The sequence below is a fragment of the Anolis carolinensis genome, unplaced genomic scaffold (genome assembly GCF_035594765.1).
Source record: "Anolis carolinensis isolate JA03-04 unplaced genomic scaffold, rAnoCar3.1.pri scaffold_12, whole genome shotgun sequence".
Lineage (NCBI taxonomy): Eukaryota > Metazoa > Chordata > Lepidosauria > Squamata > Dactyloidae > Anolis > Anolis carolinensis.
The window spans coordinates 15,248,841-15,272,868 of NW_026943823.1; the positions used below are offsets into that span (position 1 = coordinate 15,248,841).

At 43.8% G+C, this 24,028-nt stretch overlaps 1 protein-coding gene across 1 annotated transcript; it reads right to left on the reverse strand.

Moving 5' to 3' along the window:
* Positions 1-650: 650 nt before the first annotated feature.
* LOC103281022 (BTB/POZ domain-containing protein KCTD16) lies at positions 651-17,080 on the reverse strand. Its single transcript, XM_008121647.3, has 3 exons — positions 17,028-17,080; positions 8,356-8,481; positions 651-2,817 (listed from the first exon to the last, which is right to left on the reverse strand). Exons 2-3 carry the CDS (start codon positions 8,462-8,464, stop codon positions 2,246-2,248), a joined length of 681 nt encoding a protein of 226 aa, XP_008119854.2. The 5' UTR covers positions 8,465-8,481; positions 17,028-17,080; the 3' UTR covers positions 651-2,245.
* Between the last annotated feature and the right edge of the window lie 6,948 nt (positions 17,081-24,028).

Consider the following 24,028-nt stretch of genomic DNA (forward strand, 5'->3'; position numbering starts at 1 on the left):
AGGGCGCCGCAGTAATGCGCTTCACTTGAAAGAAAGGGGTGCTGTCATGCAAAAGGGCCGGAAGGAGAATTAGTGGGGTTTATATATATATTTTATTTTTTTATTTTTTATTTTTCTGTATAGTTTGTTAGGTTAAAAGGTATTACTGTCAGTGTCTTTGTGTCTTCTTGTTTTCTTCAGTTTCTTGTGTTTTGCTTTTTTTTGCATTTTATGTATTACAAAAACTCATAAGTAAAAGGTTAAAAAAACTCCCATGGTAAGTGACATGCATGTTTGATACCTGGAAACCAGAAGGTTGGGTTGCTGACCCAAAAGTTGCCAGCTCGACTCTGGGAGACTGGGTGAGCTCCTGTCTGTCAGCTCTAGCTTGCAGGGACACGAGAGAAGCCTCCCAGCACAGATCCGGATGTCCCCTGGGCAATGTCTCTGTAGACGGCTAATTCTCTCACACCAGAAGCGACTTGCAATATGTTCTGAAGTCGCTTCTGATATAATAGAAGAAGAAGAGCCATCTGAGTTGCTAAAAGCTGTAATCAACTTGAAGACACAAAACAAAAAGACCACCATTTCTAAATTTCTCTCCACGTTTGCAAATATAGAGATTTTAGAAAGGTCTTCTGTAGGTGACTTGAATTGGACTGACACAGATCTGAGTTCTCAACGAGAGTTCTTTGAGTTCAAATTTTATTGCTTCTTTCCCAAAGACTTTGCACCCCATAGAGAGCTGTGTTGGGATCACCCTTTGATAGTCAACACAAGCCATTCTTACTAATGACCACCTCAAGGCAAGAGCTGGGTTTGGTACTTGGCAGCATTTCCACCTTTTCTTTTAACCCTCTTTGCCTGAAGAAGACACCTTTGAAAGTCAGCATAGAAGTTCCGCATCCCTTGAACTATATATGCCTTTCGGCCCGCCAGACTCCGTGCCTACTGTGGCCAAGTGGATGTAAGAAGATAATGGACCTTATTACATTGGGATATACTTAGTTTCTGAGACTCTTTGAATGTGATTCCAACTGGGTTCTGTCACATGACATTTGCCCCGTTCCGTCAGTCATCTGTTGCAATCCGTATTCAAAACATTGCAGAAATTGAGTAATTGCACACAGGATTCAAATCATGTTTTTTGATTGACTACAGTTTTATACATTGCTGAAGCATTGTTTTTATGTGGGATTGAAAAATCAGTGTGCATCCTGTCAGCTAAAATCTCGCGAGAACAATAGCTTGAGATTTCCAGGCTAAATCACTGCATAATATTAGGGGTAAAAATAATTAAATAAGTGATGTAGGGAAACATTTGGATGGATTGAAGGAGCCAGCCTTCCATTGTCCAATGAGTAAAAGTGCAATACTATCAATCATAAGAAATGGGTGTGCTGGGGAGAGTATGAATACATTATGCATCCAGTCCTAAAAAAAAATACAGGATGAATACTGATTTAAGTGGAGGATATCCCAATGTGAAAAGGTCTAACCATGCCTTTCTGTCATGATGTGCCTCTTTCATGCTCAAACACAGTTAATCAATATCCAAGTCCAGAGGTTGTACACAGAGAGTTCTTGAATCAATGCCTAAATCCACATTCCCAGTGCTAGTAAGTAAGTGTCCATGTTCTGAGGACGAACAAGCCAGTAAGTAACAGTGTAACTAATTGTAAACCATATTCCAAAGTACTTAAGTCCAGTTCTAGTCCAGGGTTCATAAAGCCAGTCACACAACAAGTTCACAGTAACACCATCCAGCAAGACGTTGCTTCCAGCAACAAGTCTGCAAACTCGAGTCTTTTATGCTAAGGCCACAGGTGTTGCTTGTAGTTTCTCAGCTAACCTGGCAGACCTGTGTCTTTGAGCTTGCTCTGTGTGAAATTTCACATGAGAAGGAACATTGAATCTTTCTGCTGAAAGCTGTTGGTCTGCAGCTCCAACCACTCGCCCTCACTATCAGAGGTGACCAGGACACCTTCTCGGTTTGGTTGTTCAGACCAGAAACCAGCCTTGGAGGTTAGTCCATGATGAATTGGCTTGGTGTAAATTTCCTCCCAGCAACTCTTCTTCTGCCCCACTTGCCCCGACCCATAACAACACCCATGACTCCCTCGGTCCCTTCCGTGAACCATTCGATCCCTATGTCCCTTGAGCTCAGCAGGAAAGGTCCACACTTTCAAGGTGTCAGCTAAGTGTCACAAAGGACAGGGCCTTCTTTGTGGCCATGGAAGCTGCAACGTCTGTGGGATTCCCTACCTCAAAGCTGGTATTTCTTGAGCAGTTCATTCTGCCAGGGCCGCTTCCGGTTGGGGAAGGAGTTGGGGATCTTGATCCTCCGGAAGTCGGCGATGCACTTGCCCAGTTCGGATTGCATGGCCGTCTTCTCCTCATCAACTGGCGGCGCCTCCGGACAGCTCTCCAGCCCATTCTCTTTTATGCTGGCCTGGTCGCTGTTCCTCCTCTGCCCAGCCTGTTTGACCTCTTCCAACCTCTTCAGAGGCTTGGAGAAGTCCAGAGTGGTGGGCCGCTGAGGGCCGCATTCCTCGGGGACGTCCGGCCACGGAAGGGACCCCAAGGAGCCGGCCTCCGAAGGGGGACCCTTGTCTGGCGGAGGAGGGAGATCCAAATCGTCGGTCGAGGGGCCGAACTCTGAGTCCTTCTCCAGGAGAGGCTCCTCCTTATTGGCTTCTGGCTCTAGGGGTACATTGGGGGTCTCCAGTGGGGGCACTTCCAAGGGAACTATGGGGATTTCCTCAATGGTGGCTGTCGGGGAGCACTCCATGGCGGCCAGTGGGGTGATTTCAGTAGTACTCATTGGGGCCCCATCCACTGGAAGAAGGAAGAAAAGACAATGGTAAACAGCAGGAAGAGAAAAACCCTAAGTAACACGGTTTTTGTTCCTGGGTTATAAACATCATTTCTTAATTGGTTCTATCAATAAAACATGGAAAAAGTTTATTAAACTGCCAAAACCTTGTATTTGTGGGAGGGACATCCTGCTATAGCACATTTTGCTCTAGTTTCTCAAGGAATATCTCACTGAGTCTCAACTAATTCAATCTAGTTTGTGGCAGCCACAAAAATGTTGTTTCTGGAGTATAACAACTACTTTCAAAGTAAGTAGGTAAAGGTAAAGGTTTCCCCTGACGTTAAGTTCAGTCGTGTCCGACTCTGGGGATTGGTGCTCATCTCCATTTCTAAGCCGAAGAGCTGGAGTTGCCCGTAGACACCTCCAAGGTCATGTGGCCAGCATGACTGCATGGAACGTCATTACCTTTTCGCCGGAGCGGTACCTATTGATCTACTCACATTTGCATGTTTTCGAACTGCTAGATTGGCAGAAGTTGGAGCTAACACGGGTGCTCACTCCGCTCCCCGGTTTTGAACCTGGGACCTTTCAGTCTGCAAGTTCAGCAGCTTAGCGCTTTAACACACTGAGCCACTGGAGGCTCTCAAAGTAAGTACCACACAATTAAACAGAAAATAACAATTTCAGATTTTTTTCCAAATTTTGTTGCATAATGTCATAGAATCATAGAGGGCCATCCAGGTCACCTGCCAACGTAAGGAGATCCCATTTATTTAATATAGTTTTCTTAGGCAAGGTACCTCCAAGGTGGTTTTGCCAGTCCTTTCGTTTTGAAATCAGCTGCAATCTATTGGTGGACTCCCACCCAATTCTGAACCAGGGCTGACCCTGCTTAGCTTCCAAGATCAAGCAGAATCTGGTACCTTTGGGGTATTTAGGCTTTGGGAAAATGCTCAGAAATAATGGGGAAGTGGTCAAACAACTTTCTCTCAAACATCAGGGAACTCTGATGAGATTCTTTGCAGTTTGGGCCTTTGCACCTTTTCTGTGCCGGAAAAGGTACTAATGCTTTCTGCACACCAATATGTTTTTGTGCAGAAAATGTTTTTTTATGCCCAAAGGTATATGAATTTAGTACAGAATAAGTTCTGAATTGCGAATAGACTTAAAAACTGTGCATGCAAGTGAACTGCTTAAATCAGGCATGGGTAAACTTCGGCCCTTCGGGTGTTTTGGATTTCGGCTCCCATAACAGCTTCAGGCTCTTTCATTTTCCCCCTCAGCCACTGAAGCCTGGCTTAAATTATGCTTTTAACATTCAAAAATGGTTTTATTTTTACATTGTTTAAATTAGTCAGGTTTGTATTTATTTATGTATTTATTGCACCACACAACAAAATACTTATTAATAGAATCATGAATGAGATATTTTTAAACAGAGGCTGGATGGCCATCTGTCGGGAGGGCTTGAATTGTGCCTTCCTGTGATTCTATGATTCTAAGCCTGTTCTTATTCCCATCTAGAGGAGGTCCACTGAATCTGTGGGTTTACCTCTGTGTCGATTCTCCATTGGACAATTCATTCCATGGGTCTCCTGTACAGCAAACCCATCCGATCACGTTTCCTTCCAGAGGAAGGACGGCTGTTCCCTGAACTTTTGCAAACCCCATTAAGGCTAAACCAAAGCCGAATGCTAATGCAGCAAAGCCAGATCCATAAATCTGAAATTGTGCTGTGCTGTTTTATACCTGCTCCATCATTGTTAGCCACCTTGGACATTTATTTTATTTTATTTTTTTAATGGAGAGGCAGGGATATAACTCTCCTTGGCAAATCGATACATCTCCCCGGACGAGGCCTCTCCGCTTGAATTGGGGAGCAGCGGCCATTCATCCCCATTGATTAAGTAGCCACTTTGCCTTTTCAGGCTGGGCTTCCAGATTTATTTGGGCCTGTCTCCACTCAGGGCCCTTGGGTCACAAGGACGATCTGGGAAGAAGCCCAGGATTTTTAATGGGACAGGTGCCTTTGCTCCCTGGAATCGCTCTGCAAAGAGCCACAGAGGTGAAAACAGCAAGAGGGAGGGAGTTTGGAAATGAGATCTACAATCCCCAGAACGCCTCAACCAGCAGAGCCAGTGCGAGCAGGACCGTACTTGGAGTGGTGACAACAAAATGAGTAACTTTTCCATGCTCAATAAGATAGTGGTGCTAATGGCACCAAGCTGCAGCATTTCCAAATTAGATTTGTCTTGCATCAATTGGGTTCCGAGTTCGAATTCAACCTAGGGTTTTAAGTTTTCCAGGCCAAAACCTTAAATATATAATAATAATAATAATAATAATAATAATAATAATAATAATAATAATCAGCTGATGACCCAAAATGCAGACTGTGCAAGGAAACCGACGAAACCATTGATCATCTCCTCAGCTGCTGTAAGAAAATTGCACAGACAGACTACAAACAGAGGCACAACTACGTGGTCCAAATGATTCATTGGAACTTATGCCTCAAGTACCACCTCCCAGCAGCAAAGAACAGGTGGGATCACAAACCTGCAAAAATATTGGAAAATGAGCAGGCAAAGATACTGTGGGACTTCCGAATCCAGACTGACAAAGTTCTGGAACACAACACACCAGACATGACAGTTGTGGAAAAGAAAAAGGTTTGGATCATTGATGTCGCCATCCCAGGTGACAGTTGCATTGATGAAAAACAACAGGAAAAACTCAGCCGCTATCAGGACCTCAAGATTGAACTTCAAAGACTATGGCAGAAACCAGTGCAGGTGGTCCCGGTGGTGATGGGCACATTGGGTGCCGTGCCAAAAGATCTCAGCCGGCATTTGGAAACAATAGACATTGGCAAAATCACAATCTGCCAACTGCAAAAGGCCACCCTACTGGGATCTGCACGCATCATCTGAAAATACATCACACAGTCCTAGACACTTGGGAAGTGTTCGACTTGTGATTTTGTGATACCAAATCCAGCATATCTTTCTTGTTTGCTGTGTCATAATAAAATAATAATAATAATAATAATAATAGAACCAATGCCATCAAAGCCAAAATTGAAAAGTCAACGACAGATCCCAAATGTAGACTCTGTAAAGAAGCAGATGAAGCAATAGATCCCATCCTCAGCTGCTGCAAGAAGATCGCACAGACAGACTACAAGCAGAGGCATAACACCGTTGCTCAAATGATTCATTGGAACTTGTGCCACAAATACCATCTGCCTGCGACAAATAATTGGTGGGATGACAAGCTGGAAAAAGTTACAGAGAATGAGCATGTCAAGCTACTCTGGGACTTCCAAATTCAGATAGACAGGGTTTTGGAGCACAATATTCCTGACCTCACGGTCGTGTTAAAGAACAAAGTATGGATTGTCGATGTCACAATCCCAAGTGACGGTAGGATTGAGGATGAACAACTGGAAAAGCTGACACGATATGAGGATTTAAAGATCGAACTGCAAAGACTCTGGCACAAGCCAGTCAAGGTAGTCCCAGTGGTGATGGGCACACTGGGTGCAGTGCCTAAAGACCTTGGCCTGCACTTAAACACAATAGGCACTGACAAAATTACCATCTGCCAGCTGCAGAAGGCCACCTGACTGGGATCTGCATGCATTATTCGCTGATACATCACACAGTCCTAGACACTTGGGAAGTGTCCGACATGTGATCCAATACAACAGCCAGCAGAGTGTCTGCTGTGGACTCATCTTGTTGTGTTTCAAATAATAATAATAATAATAATAATAATAATAATAATAATAATAATAATGATGATGATGGATCTGTACGCATCATCCGAAAATACATCACACAGTCCTAGACACTTGAGAAGTGTTTGACTTGTGATTTTGTGATACGAAATCCAGCATGTCTATCTTGTTTGCTCTGTCATAATAAAATAATAATAATAATAATAATAATAATAATAATAATAATAATAATAATAATAATCACATTTACTCATTTTAAAGTTTCTGGCCACAAATCTTAACTACCATATCTAACAACAACAACATTCACACTCACTCAGTTTTGAGGATTCTGGCCCAAAATCTTAACTATCATATCTAACAACAGCAGCAGCAACAACAGCAATAACAATAACATCATTTACACTCACTCAGTTTTAAGGTTTCTGGTCCCAAACCTAAACTATCATATCTAACAACGACAACAAGTACAACAACAGCAATAACAATAACATCACTCAGTTTTAAGGTTTCTGGTCCCAAACCTTAACTATTATATCTAACAATAACAACCACATTCACACTCACTCAGTTTTGAGGTTTCTGTCCTCTACCAACATATCTAACAACATCAGCAACAGCAATAACAATAACAACAACAATATTTACACTCACTCAATGTTACGGTTTCTGGCTCCAAACCTTAATTATCATATCTAATAATAATAATAATACACACCAGGGGTCCCCAAACTAAGGTCCGGGGGCCAGATGCGGCCCATCGAAGCCATTTATCCGGCCCCCACAGCACAAGGGCAGAAGGGGATTGGGCTAAATGACCCAAGGGGTCTCTTCCAACCCTTATTATTATTATTATTATTATTATTATTATTATTATTATTATTATTATTATCATTGAGGCTGGGTGGCCATCTGTCAGGGGTGCTTTGCTTGTGCCTTTTGGTGCAGAAAGGCAAAAAAGGGTTGGACTAAAAGGCCTAAGGGGTCTCTTCCAACCCTCTTTATTATTATTATTTTATTTTATGACACAGCAAACAAGATAGACATGCTGGATTTCATATCACAAAATCACAAGTCGAAGTGTCTAGGACTGTGTGATGTATTTTCGGATGATGCGTGCAGATCCCAGTAGGACTAAATAGACTAAATGGCCCAAGGGGGTCTCTTCCAACCCTCTTTATTATTGTTGTTGTTGTTATTATTATTATTAACATTGAGGCTGAGTGGTCATCTATCAGGGGTGCTTTGCTTGTGCTTTTGGTGCAGAAAGGCAGAAGAGGGTTGGACTAAAAGGCCCAAGGGTCTCTTCCAACCCTCTTTTTCATTATCATTATTATTATTATTATTATTAATTATTATTGCTCGGTAGCCAACTATACTCCAGCCCTCCAACTGTCTGAAGGATCGTGAGCTGGCCCCCTGTTTAAAAAGTTTGGGGACCCCTGATACACACAGCCACTCACTTTTACAATTTCTGGCGCAAAACCTTAACTATCGTGTTTAACAACAACTACTACTACTACTACTACTACTACTACTACAACAACCACAGTTGCTCATTTTAAAGATTTCTGGGCCCAAACCTGAGACCAAGGAATGGTTCCTAGTGATATTATTAAGCATTATGTATTAAATATTACCCCAATTGGTTTATCCAAATCCAGAGGGAGAAGGGGAAATTGTTTGGAAATTAAGTCTTAAACTATTTCAGAATTCAAAGATCTCAAACTGGAGCTTCAGAAATTCATTTTTGAATGGTGTGCTCATTATGGAGACACTTTAGAACGACAAGGCCTGCAGAGAAGGTCGTCCTCACCTAGAAGCACCGCGGCTGCTTCAGTCTTGATGTCCAGAATGGGCTCTGACGAGGAAGTGAGATGTTTCCGGATGTTCTGCTCCAGTTCTGCTTGGGCAGGAGATGCCATACTGAGCCATAAGCTTCCTAGAAAGTTCAGAGTCAAGGATGGAGAGAGTCAGGGAGTCATAAGGACATAGAAACTCACAGAATGTGGGAGTCGAAGGGGACCCCAGGGGCCATTTAGTCCAACCCATCGCTATCAGGAGCGCACAATGCAAGCAGCCCTGCGCATCATGAGAATCCGACCCCTACAAATTCATGCACCAATGGAAATGTTGCTGGGGCTGTTTGGATCACAACACTAAAAGACTATGATCCTAGGCACTAACCATGCTAGCTAAGGGATTCTGGGAGTTGTGGCCTCCAAAAAGGTCCTTTGGGGGTTGAGGAGCTGTTTCGAAAGACCCTAATCGTCTTCCTCCGCTGCCTTAGGACTTCAAAGAAATCCTCATGGCTTCCCCGAGGATTTTGCAAAAGGTAAAGCTCTCTGCGAAATGAGCACCCAACCTCCAGCCATGCAGTGGTTTGATGTGCAAGCGCATGATGGGGAGAGTGGGAGGAAATCTACAAAAGAGAGAAAAAAGCTTTGCAGAAAATGAAAAAAAAGGGAGGGACCCTGTATATAAATATGATGAAAACCTGACATGTCTGTCCTGGCGGTTACAACTGAATTACAATCCCCGGTTTTTAAGCTTCAGTTTGGTGTGATTGCTTTTTTGCTTTTGCGCCGAGTTTCTAAAACTGAAATGTTGGACTACAGCTCCCAGAATCCAGGCCATGCTGCCCAAGAGCCACAGCCATGCTGCCTGGGGATTCTGGGAGCGCTAGTCCAACGTTCTGAGCTGGAAAGTCTTTGTTCTTTCTCAATTTCGCAACCCGACGCCCACGTCTGCAGCCACAAACACCTGCAAAGAGCAAGGGCTCTCCAGCGTCAGCACTAATTGGCACAGGATGGCCTCCTTGGTGCCACCGGTAATTAGCCGCCAATTATGAAACTAAACACGGCTGCGTGGGTTAATGAATTATCTGTGATGCTGGTGTGTTACGGCAAAGGAAGGGGGTTATAGCTGGAGATAAGGAACAAAATAATAATATCTATATATATAAAAGGGTAATGAAATTTCGGACTAGGACAGAACAACAAAACTACACATCCCAGAAACACTTCACTTGGTAGCACAACCCCTCATCCATGCCTCTACGTTCATACAACAAAAATAAAATAAAAATAAAATCCTAATTAGAGGGAGAGGAATAATTGTTTTTATCCAATTGCTGCCAGTTAGAAGGCTATGCTCCGCCCACTTGGTCTCCTAGCAACCCACTCAGCCAAGGGGACAGGCAGAGTTAGGCCTCACTTAGGCCTCTTCCACACTGACTATAAAATACTGGATTATATGGCAGTGTAAAAGGGGCCCCTGGTGGCACAGTGTGTTAAAGCACTGAGCTGCTGAACTTGCAGACCAAAAGGTCCCAGGTTCAAATCCCGGGAGCGGAATGAGCGCCCGCTGTTAGCCCCAGCTCCTTCCAACCTAGCAGTTCGAAAACATGCCAATGGGAGTAGATCAATACGTACCGCTCCGGCAGGAAGGTAACGCCGCTCCATGCTGTCGTGCCTATGGCCACATGACCTTCGAGGTGTCTATGGACAACGCCGGCTCTTCGGCTTAGAAATGGAGATGAGCTCCAACCCCCAGAGTCAGACATGACTGGACTTAATGTCAGGGAAAAACCTTTCCCCTTTACCTTCACTACCACCAATTCCTCAATACTTCATTTCCCATACCCCCAGACTTCGCTTCCTCACTGTAAGAGCTGTTCGACAGTGGAACTCTCTCCCCGGGGCCGTGGTGGAGGCTCCTTCCTTGGAGGCTTTTAAGCAGAGGCTGGATGGCCATCTGTCGGGGGTGCTTTGAATGCGATTTCCTGCTTCTTAGCAGGGGGTTGGACTAGATGGCCCATGTGGTCTCTTCCAACTCTACTATTCTATGATTCTATGATTCTATGATTCTATACAGCAACATATGGCCGGGTACAGCTAGTAATAATAATAATTTTATTCTTATACCCTGCCCCATCTCCCCGAAGGGACTCGGGGCGGCTTACATGGGGCCAAGCCGAACAGAACAATAAAAACAAAACAATAAAACCAATAAAACCAATAATCAGACAATAAAAGCAAGTCATAAAAACCACATACAAGATAAAATGTTAAAATCATTGATTTTAAGGGGGCATTGCCCCCTTAAAAGAAAAACCCTTTCCCCCTAAATGGAATTTACCCTCATGGCTGTGTTTACAGCATTCAAGTCTGTAGGATTCTGGAAGAATGAGGTTTGTGACACTGCAACCATGCCTGGGTTGGATGGCCCTTGCCACCTGTGGCTCCCTCCCTTAAGAAGATGCAGCATTGGGCAAACTTTTGTGCCATCCCTCTTCCCTTGGCTTGAGTGTCGGACTAAGACCCTGGGTCCGAGTCCTTGTTCAGCCCTGGAAACCCACCTGGTGATCTTAGCTAAGCCACACTCTCTCAGCCCCAGAGGAAGGCCATGAGGGCAAACCTTCTTCTGATAAGAGACAATGATGGTCCAACGTCCTCTGAAGCAGTCTTGCCAAGTTAATCCCAGGAAAAAGGATTGGTTGGAGTCAAGACTGGACTTGGAGGCACAGAGAGGCCACAGAGTATGGGGAGTGGGGCTGCTCTGAATGTCTTACCAGGAACCCCCAACCAGCATCACCGGCCATTGAGAGGGTGCTCCCCAAAAGGAATGTTTCTGATCCAGATCTTGGGTTCAGCTGTGCCTCCTCCAACTAGGCACACAAAACCAGAAGACCAATGCAACCTGAGTCAGATTGTCCTGATGCTATCCCGGGCTGTGGCGCAGCTGGCTAGTAACCAGCTGCAATAAATCACTACTGACCGAGAGGTCATGAGTTCGAAGCCCGGGTCGGGTTAAGCCCCCAACCATTAAATAGCCCGGCTTGCTGTTGACCTATGCAGCCCCGAAAGACAGTTGCAGCTGTCAATTAGGGAAATTTAGGTACACTTTATGCGGGAGGCTAATTTAACTAAAAACTGCCAGCAAAACACAAGGAAAGGAATGAGGAAGTACAGCCACTAGTGGACAGTGAAGCAACAGCTCCCCCTGTGGCCGGAATTGTGAAGCTGGAAATAATGTTAAATGCCTCTGTGTCTGTCTATATATGTTGTTTGTCTGTTGGCATTGAATGTTTGCCATATATGTGTTCATTGTAATCCACCCTGAGTCCGCTTCGGGGTGAGAAGGGTGGAATATAAATACTGTAAATAAATAAAATAAATAAATTAAGGCTTCTGCCCTGAGCTTTTGGTCCAAACATCAAGAAGAAGGCTCCGGTATTTCATGTTGTGGTAATCTCTGAGTGGTTAGACTCAGGGGCCGGGCTGTGGCGTAGCTGGCTAGTAACCAGCTGCTATAAATCACTACTGACCGAGAGGTCATGAGTTCGAAGCCCGGGTCGGGTTAAGCCTCCGACCATAAATAGCCCCGGCTTGCTGTTGACCTATGCAGCCCCGAAAGACAGTTGCACCTGTCAATTAGGGAAATTTAGGGACGCTTTATGCGGGAGGCTAATTTACAACACCACAAAACTGCCAGCAAAACACGAGGAAAGGAATGCGGAAGTACAGCCACTACTGGATGGTGAAGCAACAGCTCCCCCTGTGGCCGGAATCATGAAGCTGGAAAAATGTTAAAAATGCCTCTGAGTCTGTCTAATGTATGTTGTTGTCTGTTGGCATTGAATGTTTGCCATATATGTGTTCATTGTAATCCGCCCTGAGTCCCCTTCGGGGTGAGAAGGGCGGAATATAAATACTGTAAATAAATAAAATAAATAAATTGAAGCTTCTGCCCTGAGCTTTTGGTCCAAACATCAAGAGGAAGGCTCCGGTACTTCATGTTATGGTAATCTCTGAGCGGTTAGACTCAATTTAACCCTCTCTGGGGGAGATTCCACCAAAAATCAGCAGAGTAGCAAAAGCAAAGCTTTCAAATGCAGCAGTTACTTACACAGGGCGAGCAAAGAGAAGCCTTTGACCATTTAGGATTGCAATGGACTGCAGAGTCTCAATAAAAGTTCAAAAAGTATTTATTCAGTTAACTCCACTGTAGATAGAAAGGCTTGGGAGCTGTCTAGTCTACTCTAGACTGGTTTCTAAGGAAAAATAAGAAAGGAAAAATAACAAACATCTAAATAGCTACATCTTGCCAGGAGAGATGGCAGGACGTGTTGTTAGCTTGAAGAACAAAGGGAGAAGAGACTGGACCAAAATGATTCCAGTTTATTGGGGCCATAAAAGACATTCTGACCAATGAGGAGTTAGTGTCCCTAAAGATTCACATTTCTACTAACTTCAAAGTAAGGGATGTGACGTAAACAGGATAGAGTGAAACACAGTAAAGACTATCTAGGCATGCTTTGGAAACAGGGAAAGGATTCCCTAAATCTAACTCTATCATCTATCTGACTACATTTAGACTTGAGTAGTCCAGGAGGCTTCCCAACACTTCAGAGGGTGGCTTTAAAGTTCAGACTGAAACCAGGAATGGATTCTCCTCAATCTTTTGGCCTTGTGCTCCCAGGCTCCTCCCTGGACTGGCTACTGAGTGGGGCTGCCAGGTAGCCACCCACTTGCCTCCTTGCCTCCCTCCTGCTGTTGCCGCTGCTGGGTTTGGAGAAGCTAATGCTTATTAAAGATTTAAAAGGCAAGCTGTTGCAGGCAGCGCTGCTAAGAGGGGGGCTTTTTCCTCTTTTAGCTCGATCCATTCTCTTAGGTTAATAAGATTACCGGGAGGGAGGAGACCAGTAGCCCCACAGGAGCAAAGCTGACCTACTAAGGCTTGGGAGGGGGACATACAAGGGGCTTTAATTTTCCCTTGGGCAGCATGATGCCACAGAGGGCTTTGCAGGAGCAGAGGGGGCATCTGGGAGATACTTTCCTTTTGGTCCAGGTGACAAGTGAGAAAGGTGAATTGGGAGCATTTGGGAGAAGGGAATTCTCCCAGAATCTCTTGGAATGTCGTCCCAAAGAGCCCCTTTCTGGACTTCTGGCAAAAAGGCACTCCTGTGCCAGGTCTGTGGCCTACATGCAGGTAAGCAGTGAACATGCAGGTGTGCATGGAGGCAGGTGAGCTGGGGACAGCACTTCCTGACCTGAGCATTGGTCAGATGTCTTGTCTGATCAGCCTCACTGGGCCTTAGGAGTCTGCCTCCTGGCGGAGAACGCATTCATAGAATCATAGAAACTTAAAGTTGGAAGAGACTGCATGGGCCATGTAGTCCAACCCCCTTCTGCCTTCATGCAGGAAAAGCACATTCAAAGTACCTCCCAACAGATGGCCACCCAGCCTCTGAATCATAGAATCCTAGACTTGGGAGAGAACCAAAGGGACATCTATTCCAATCCCTTTCTTTCTCCCAGGCAGGAAAGCACAATCCAAGCATAGGTAAAGGTAAAGGTTTCCCCTGACGTTAAGTCCAGTCATGACCGGCTCTGGGGGTTGGTGCTCATCTCCATTTCTAAGCTGAAGAGCCGGCGTTGTCCATAGACACCTCCAAGGTCATGTGGACTGCATGGAGCACCCTTACTTTCCTGCCTATTGATCTACTCACATTGGCATGTTTTCAAACAGCAAGTTTGGCAGAAGCTGGAGCTAACAGCAGCCTCTCCCGCCGCTCCCGGGGTTTGAACCTGGGACCTTTCGGTCTGCAAGTTCAGCAGCTCAGCGCTTTAACACACTTCGCCACTGGGGCTCCTCTTTATATAAATGCTCTTAAATACAGTATTTACTTAAATCTAATGCTCACCTTCCCAAAATTAGGGTGTGCATTAGATTTGCGCAATACAGTAACGCTGAGCCAAAGCAAAAGGGGAAACTGCTTCAGGATTTACATCTGCAGCTCCTATTTGAAGGACATCACCTCTAATTTAATTGCCATGGGTCAATGCTATGGGATTCTGGGATTTGTAGTTTGGTGTGGCATCCTCATTCTTTGGCAGCCCCCATGATCCCAAACTACATCCTCCATGACCCCACAGCATTGAACCAGGGCAGTAAAAGTGAATTAATTCTATCTACAGTATATATGCTCCCAAAGTTTCAATTGCTGGAAGCTTTGGTGTTCTAACACTTTTGTTTTCAAAAAGGGAATTCTAAAGGTGCGCTAACTGCATGACTGCATGGAGCGCCATTACCTTCCCGCCAGAGCGGTACCTATTGATCTACTCACATTTGCATGTTTCAAACTGCTAGGTTCATTGCTGTTTTAATTATGTGTAGGCATTGAATTGTTGCCAATTTGTATGCCGCCCTGAGTCCCTTCGGGTGAGAAGGGCGGGATATAAATGTTGTAAATAAATAAAATAAATAGGTTGGCAGGAGATCCAAGCATACCTAGACAGATAACCATGCAGCCTCTGTTTAAAAGCCTCCAAAGAAGGAGCCTCCACAATACTCTGAGTCAGAGAGTTCCACTGATGAACAGCTTTTCTTGCAGTCAGGAAGTTCTTCCTAATGTTCAGGTGGAATCTTCTTTACTGTCATTTGAACCCATTGCTCTGAGTTTTAGTCTCCAGGGCAGCAGAAAACAAGGCCTGATCCCTTAGGGCATCCTTTTCACATATTTGAATGTGTCTATCATGTCTCCTCTCAGCCTTCTCTTCTGCAGGCTAAGCAGACTCAGCTCTTTAAGACACTCCTCTGAGGGATTCATGGTCTCCAGACCTTTCGCAGAAGAGCAAAAAAAGGAGAACTTCCTTCTTGTTGTGTGCCTTTGAGTATTTTCTAGCTGACGGCAACCCTCTTACATGGTTTTCTGGGGCTGAGAGTGAGTGACTCACCAAAGGTCATGCAATGGGTTTCCATGGCCAAGTGGGGAATCCAAGCCTGGCCTCTGGGGTCATAGTCCAATGCTCAAAGCACTGTGCTACACTTCCTTATGGGAATGAAGACTACAGACTTTGAGTGCCTTTGTTCTGCCAAAGCAGAAATGTGGATGACTGTCGCATCTCTCTATGACTGGGCCGGGATAGCAGAGGTAATGGCTTGTATCTCATTAGTCATCCCAACCAAAGTGGACCCACTGAATCAATAGGATTTACTCATCTTTTGACAATAGACGAGTCTACTCTGGTTGGGATTCACAAAGAGGATTCTGGCTATCATCTGGTCATGGTTCTACCTTGGAACAGTGATGATGGCTCCCAGAGCAATGGCCTTGGGGGATTTGCTCTGGATTTTAATCTGAACTTTAAAGGACTAACCAGGAGGTATGGTAAAGAGACTATGGGCTTCCTGCTTTTAACTCCTTGAGGCGCTGTTATGTTTCAGCACCTTGGACAGATCCTTTAGCCTTAAAGGAGCTCCTGTTTAGCTCCTTTCCTAGAGGATTCCTTTGTTCATTGGACTCTATTGGACTCAGGACCTTGGAAAGCTCCTTTAAAGTTCAACAGATGAACCCTGCATTGAATTGAAACCCTAAATGTGCAAACGAATGCATGAACAAATGTGCGTGTACATGGGTGAGATTTCTCAGTGTGCAATGGCAAAGAATACATAACACTGGGTTGTTGTATGTTTTCCAGGCTGTATGGCCATGGTCCAGAAGTATTCTCTCCTGACGTTTCACCCACATCTATGGCAGGCATCCTCAGAGGTTGTGAGGTATGGAGAAACTAAGCAAGAAAGGTTAATATATATCTGTGGAAAGTCTAGGGTGTGTGAAGAACTCTTTGTCAGTTGGAAAGCAAGTGTGAGTGTTGCAGTTAATCACCTTAATTAGCATTGGAAAGGTTCATCTCCTGGCTATTTCTGCCTGGGGACATCCTTTGTTCAGAGTCATTAGCTGCCCTTGGAACTTTTCTGTTTTCAGAGTGTTGCTTCTTAGTTACTGCTCTGATTTTTGAGTTTTTTTAATACTGGTAGCCAGATTTTGCTCATTTTCATGGTTTCCTCTTTTCTGTTGAAGTTGTCCACATTTATTTATTTATTTATTTTTCAAACTTATATGCCGCCACTCCCCTAGGGCTCGGAGCGGCTTAAAAGAACCCGCTAAAATCAACAATTAAAAAAACATCTTAAAAACATCTTTAAAAAACATCTTAAAAACATCCTAAAAGCACCTTTTTATGCTTGTGGATATCAATGGCTTCTCTGTGTAGTCTGACATGATAGTTGTTGAAGTGGTCAAGCATTTCTGTGTTCTCAAATAATATACTGTGTCCAGGTTGTTCACCAAGTGCTCTGCTATGGCTGATTTCCACAGATATATATTAACCTTCCTTGCTTAGTTTCTCCATACCTCACAACCTCTGAGGATACCTACCATAGATGTGGGTGAAATGTCAGGAGAGAATACTTCTAGAACATGGCCCTACAGCCCGGAAAACTCACAACAACCCTGTGATCCCGGCCATGAAAGCCTTTGACAACACATTGAATACATAACACCGTTTCTACAACTTTGAATGGAGTGGAGATGTCTTGCATTGAACAAAAACGCCAACTACCTCCATAGGAGAGTTTAGACATGAGGAGGATCCCAGTTATTCTCTGCATTATCATCATTGTCATCATCATGTGCCTTACCTGGGACACCTGGAGGTCCCAAATCCTTCTGTGATTCTGGAGCATAGGTTGAGGGACCTATGGAAGGAAGCCAAACAAAACAATTCACTTTTTGTCATCATTTTCCATTGTCATTCTTGGGTGGGGGTACAGTAGAGTCTCACTTATCCAAGCCCCGCTTATCCAAGCTTCTGGATAATCCAAGCCATTTTTGTAGTCAATGTTTTCAATACATCATGATATTTTGGTGCTAAATTCGTAAATACAGTAATTACAACATAACATTACTGCGTATTGAACTACTTTTTCTGTCAATTTTGTTGTATAACATGATGTTTTGGCGCTTAATTTGTAAAATCATAACCTAATTTGATGTTTAATAGGCTTTTTCTTAATCCCTCCTTATTAGCCAAGATATTCGCTTATCCAAGCTTCTGCCGGCCCGTTTAGCTTGGATAAGTGAGGCTCTACTGTATTTCCAAACTCTGAATTCCTTTCCTGAAAAGTTTTCCTCATCCTCTCAAACCCGAAATAACCCGACTAAGCTTTGAGACACAGTAGGAAAAACGAGACTGAGTTGCAAGCTATAAAGAGCGTCCTGATCTTCAGCACATTAGGTGGGAATTAACTTTTACAGGTGAGCATGTTTGTATTACCATTATAATTTACTGTTTATGATCAGTGGGAATTATTTCCAGGCAAACCTAAGCAGCACATGAATGGCTTTAAGGTTCTGAATGGGAAGCTGGAAGGAGCTGGGCCTCAGTGAGGAGAAGACGGAGGTGTGGCAAGATGGCCCTCCTTAAATACTTCAAGAGATGTCCAACGAAGGAGGAGAAGGGCCAGAGTTTGAAGTGACAGGAGGGTAGATTTCGACTGAATTTTGGAAGGAACTTCTTCTTCTTTTTAATTTTATTTATGTGAATTTTCAAAAGAATACAATGAAAGTGGGGGAACATTATGGTTTATAGGAAAGTGGGAAATAAGGAGAAAGGAAAAGAGAGAACAAAAAAGAAAAGAAAAGAAAAGAAAAGTGCTGAATATTTCCTTGACTTCCATCTTTATCTATATTGGATGTAATCATTCAGGGGATCTTCCCCAATTTTTCTATTGTTCATTATTATCATAGCTTCCCTATAATCCGTATTTATTCTTGTTGTTATGTTACAACCCTTCTATGTTTATGTTGTTTTAATATACTTTTCCTTTACCAAAAAGTTCAGTAAAGGTTGCCAATCCGTACTTTTCTTTGGTAATCCTTGTTGTTTGGCTAGTAGATATGAAAGTCTATCCATATTCTTTATTTCAATTAGTTTTACCAACCAGTCATCTACGTCCGGTATCTTTTCTTGTCTCCAGTTCCTTGCGTAGACAATTCTCGCTGCCGTCATCATATAATTAAGTAAAAGTTCATCATTTTCTTTTACATTTTCTTCTGAGATTCCTAATAGTAAGTGTTCTGGTCTCATTTGATAATTAATTTTGGAAGGAACTTCTTGACCTAAGGTAAGTTGGGCCATGGAGCTAACTGCAAGGATCCCTTCCATGGACATCTTCAAAAAGGTTTGGCGGATGGAGATGCTTCAGCTGGAGGTCCTGCATTGAGCTATGGTGTGTCTGGATGGCCTTTGGGGGCCTCTTCCAGCTGTGGGATACTATGGGGTTGCAAAGAAGAGGGCATTCTGGGATTCGGTACATTTGCGGATTCAGATTCATCACGATTTATTGCATCCTTCATCCTATCTATCCTCCAAGATGTTTCTATGAGTCTTCCTTGCACACTTCATTGTGTTCTCATAATGATGTGGCAAAGGGACTGCTGTGGCAGAGAGCTGTGGGTCTACTCTAGATCCCAAAGGATCTAATGCTCTGTTGAATGTAATAAAGGCTGAAGTTGTTGTTGTTGTTGTTTCCTCAGGTACTGAGCCTATTTTGAGGGTAGGATTATGAACCATGTGAGAGCTCCTAAAACCTGGCCTGCTGACCTGAAGGTTGCTGGTTCGAATTCGGGGAGAGTGTGGATGAGCTCCCTCTGTCAGATCCAGCTTCCCATATAATAATAGTAATAATACTTTATTTTTCTACCCCGCCACCATCTCCCGGCAGGGACTCAGGGCAGCTACACGAGTCAGAACCCCAAAATACAAAACAATAAATCAGTTAAAACACATTAAAATACAAAGACAGTTAAAACCAGCAGTTATACAAACAGTTACCTTAACCAAAACAATACAGTAAATCATAAAAAACTCAATTAACATATAAATCAGTTAAAAATAAAAACAGTTAAAATAAAGTAAGATAAAATGGACCATCAGGTTGGTGGAGGGGATGGCATGACGGGGCTACCTAAACTAAAGTGCAATGACATAGATCTAAAGTGCTTTGGGTCAAAGGACAAAGTGTAAACATTCCAGGACCTAAGGGGAGGGAGACGGCCTGCCAATTTGTTGTGAGAAAAGGGACCTGTGCGAACAAAGGTGTTATTGATCTGACTTTTAGACAAGGGGACATGAGAGAAGCCACCAACAAGGATGGTAAAAACATCAAGCATCCGAGCACCCCCTGAGTAATATCCGTGCAGACAGCCAATTCTCTCACACCAGAAGTGACTTGAAGTTTCTCAAGTTGCTCCTCACACTCACACACACACACAAACCTTGACTGACATGGGACCCACCGGCCATCATTGCTGAGCTAGAAGTCAGAACTTAGTCCACGACTGTCCTTTGATCCTCCTGTAAGAGAAGGCCTTTGAGACCGAGTCCCTCCAGCATCAGTGCTATAACCACTACCCAACTCTGTCTATCCATCTGATATCCCTTGGGTCTCAAATGAATAATCTGGGCATCCTTCCCCCTCTTCTGCCACCTCTTTCTGTGTCCTTTGAGGGCCCCTGGCTGTTTCCTTCCCATGGCGCATCTATCTGCCTGCAAAGGAATCCCCTCTAATGGGCCGGAAAGGTAAATATTATGCCTCGGAGGGGTAAACTTTCCTTCCACGTGTCTTCTCCAAGAGGCCTCAGCTGAAACCACCCAGCTGGCCTCTAATCCTCCTTTCAAACAAACCCATCCATGCACTGAAGCCCACTCACACTTCACAAGACTTGGGAAACCAATATGCATAAATGTTTGGAGTTGTTTCTTTTCCCCAAAACAAGCATGCCTCACAGCATATAAATCTCCAATGGAAATCTCTATCCCGCCCATTTTATTGCATGGAGCCCCCAGTGGCGCAGTGGGTTAAACCCTTGTGGCAGCAAGACTGCTGACTGAAAGATCGACGGTTCTAACCCAGGGAGCGGGATGAGCTCCCGTCTGTCAGCTCCAGCTTCCCATGCGGGGACATGAGAAAAGCCTCTCATAGGATGGCAAACCATCCAGGCATCCAGACAACGTTCTTGCAGACAACCAATTCTCTCACACCAGAAGCGACTTGCAGTTTCTCAAGTCGCTCCTGACATGAAAAAAAAAACTTATTGCATGTGGCTTACTTAATGCACATTTTGGAGCCCCCGATGGTGCCTTGTGACTTGAAGGTTGGGTTGCTGACCTGAAAGCTGCCAGGTTTGAATCCCACCCGGGGAGAGCACGGATGAGCTCCCTCTATCAGCTCCAGCTCCATGTGGGGACATGAGAGAAGCCTCCCACAAGGATGGTAAAAACATCAAAACATCCGGGCATCCCCTGGGCAACGTCCTTGCAGACAGCCAATTCTCTCACTCTAGAAGCGACTCAAGTTGCTCCTGACACAAAAAAGCACATTTTAAACCTTTTGCTACCTGAACCTCTCTTGATGGTTGGCCAAATAATGCAGTGTATTATATCAGCATCTGGTTTTTTTAGTTTTTTTAAATATTCTTGTTATTGTTCTGTGAGATTCTGCATGAGATTAGGGCAGATACAATAAAGAAAAAATGGCAACCAGGTCGCCTCCAATGCATCTTCCTTTATAATTCTCCCAGCTCATCCTTTCTCTAACCATTTTTGCAGGGAGGGCTTACGACACTATTTCTATTATGAGCAATGAATGATGCAGTTACACCCAGAAATCCTCCAATGAACGCTTTGGGTTTTACATTTTCGTTTTCTCCATCACAAATTGACAACCTCAGTAGCATGTCTTTACACTGAAGAGCCCAATTGCTTGCATTTACTAACCAAGTTATCATTTTTCCTAGGGTTGGTAGGAAGCTCTTGCTGTTCTGTCTTCCTTCAGTGCAGAGAACCATAGATCTGCCTGGGAAAAGGGGTTTTATTCCTGCCGTTGCCAAGAATAATCCAGGAGTGTGTTGCGTAGAGCTAGATATTTTCAAACAGGGCACCCAGTTGTCCCAGAAGATGCAAAGCAATGAGCAGACATATGGAAATGGTCCAAGCAATATGGTCTCAAAATGAGTTCCCAAACTGGTGGGCAAGACATCCCATGTCATGGAGGTGGTGAATCCACTTTTGGGTGGCTTTAAAGGAACTCTCCAAGGTTCTGAATCTGTTTCTCTAATGCTATGTTTCTCAACCTGTGGGTCGGGACCCCTGGGCGGGGGTCGCAAGGGGGTGTCAGAGGGGTTGCCAAAGACAAGAATTTCTGTTGGTTATAGGGGTTCTGTGTAGGAGGTTTGGCCCAATTCTATCATTGGTGAGGTTCAAAAGGCTCTTTGATTGTAGGTGAACTATAAATCCCAGCAACTACAATTTCAAAATATCAAGGTATATTTTCCCCAAACTCCACCAGTGTTCACATTTGAGTATATTGAGTATTTGTGCCAAGTTTGGTCCAGATCCATCACTGTTTGAGTCCACAGTGCTCTCCGGCTGTAGGTGAACTACAACTCCAAAACTCAAGGTCAATGTCCACCAAACTCTTCCAGCATTTTCTGTTGGTCATGGGAGTTCTGTGCACCAAGTTTGGTTTAGTTCCATCGTCGGTGGAGTTCAGAATGCTCTTTGATTGTAGGTGAACTATAAATCCCAGCAACTACAACTCCCAAATGACAAAATAATCCCTCTCCCCAACCCCACCAGTAATCAAATTTGGGCGTATTGGATATTTGTGCCAAATTTAGTCCAGTGAATGAAAATACACCCTGGATATCAGAGATTTGCATTACAATTCATAACAGTAGCAAAATGACATTTATGAAGTAGCAACGAAAATAATGTTATGGTTGGGAGTCACCACCACATGAGGAACTGTATTAAGGGGTCGTGGCATGCATTAGGAAGGTTGAGAACCACTGCTCTAATGCAATTGTGTCATTGTTTGCCGCTTGTTGTCCTCCGCCATGCCTCATTTCTCTGCTCATTTGGGTTGTTTAATTGCCTTTGCTGTAATTAATTGCATGAGTAAACTCTCCATTTCATGTCCTGTTTATTTGCGTGCTAAGGATCCCCGGTGGCAGAGTGTGTTAAAGCAATGAGCTGCTGAACTTGCAGACCGAAAGGTCCCAGGTTCAAATCCCAGGAGCGGAGTGAGCGCCCTCTGTTAGCTCCAGCTTCTGCCAACCTAGCAGTTCGAAAACATGCCAATGTGAGTAGATCAATAGATACCGCTCCGGTAGGAAGGTAACGGCGCTCCATGCAGTCATGCCGACCACATGGCCTTGGAGGTGTCTATGGACAACGCCAGCTCTTCGGCTTAGAAATGGAGATGAGTACCAACCCCCAGAGTCAGACATGACTGGACTTAACGTCAGGAGAAACCTTTACCTTTATCTTATTTGCGTGCATCGTGTTTGTATTTCAGGGGAGTGTTCATTCAAGGAGGGGCAGCTCCTGGAGAGAGTCAATTTGGTGTATTTGGCTATGATTTTCAAAGGAGGGTCCAGCTCCACATGAAACCCACTGGGTGGCCTGGGGCAAGTCACACTCTCTCAGCCTCAGAGGAAATCAAAGGCAGACCCCCTCTTAACAAATCTTGTCCCATGATAGGGTTTCCGTAAGTCAGAAATAACCTGAAGATCCACAACAACATGGGCAACACAGTATATTCTAAAAGACCCTTTGAAAACTGCACACGATGTCCCATCCAAAAAATTGCTGGAGAGGCTGTCAGGAAGTGGGGACATATATACATATGTGGTGGCATTGTAAATATGTAAGGAAATTTTGGTATAAAATATTTAAAGAGATAGAGGATATAATGAATATCAAATTGGAAAGAAACCCTGGTATTGCATTATTATCAATATATAATAACAATAAGATGGATAAAAAAGAAAAAGAAGCAATAACAAATTTATTGATAATAGCAAGACTGCTTATAGCAAGGAACTGGAGAAAAGTAATAGATGTACAGATTGAAGAATGGTATAAGGAAGTATGGAAATTGGCAATAAATGATAAGCTAACATGTAAATTAAAAGTTAAAAGAGGGATATGGAAAAAAATGATTTTGAGGATGTATGGGGGAAATTTATTGAGAAAGGACTCCAAAAAAGGGATGGAGGGCTACCGCCTCAGGAAGAAATGAGATTTTGGTTAGACAATGCATAAGAAATGGCTCGGGGTGAGGGGGGGGGGGATACACAGCGGTGAAGAAATATAGATAGACAAATGTTAACGATGTAGTAGATATGAATCAACAGTAGATATAAAAGAATGATGCAAGTATTGTATGATAAATTAAATATCTGCTATGTGATAAAAGCAATTATTGTATGAAAATTTTTAAATTCAATAAAAACTATTTAAAAAAAGAAAAGAAATAACCTGAAGATCCACAACAACATGGGCAACACAGTATATTCTAAAAGACCCTTTGAAAACTGCACACGATGTCCCAATTTCCCAAACTGCTTTGTGAATACTGGGAGAAACAATCAAATGTTTTCCCCCCTCTGCAACAGGGAGAAATAGCAAAGCATGAAAGAATGAAATAGATAAAGACGTCCCTTGCTTGTCCTCCACCTGCGGCCAGTTCCTTTTCTCTTTGCACAAACTGGGCCTTTGGGGGGGATCTCCCTCTCCCATCATTTGAAGAGAAATTAATCAGCAAATGGCAAGCCCCTCCGGCTTAGTCTTGGA

What these genes read in the sequence shown, in the direction of transcription:
- LOC103281022 (XM_008121647.3), bottom strand. Translation starts at nt 8,464, where the DNA reads ATGGCATCTCCTGCCCAAGCAGAACTGGAGCAGAACATCCGGAAACAT. An exon ending in AGCAGCCGCGGTGCTTCTAG is followed by an intron (nt 2,818 to 8,355) that starts GTGAGGACGACC and finishes TCCTTCTTCCAG; the next exon opens with TGGATGGGGCCCCAATGAGT.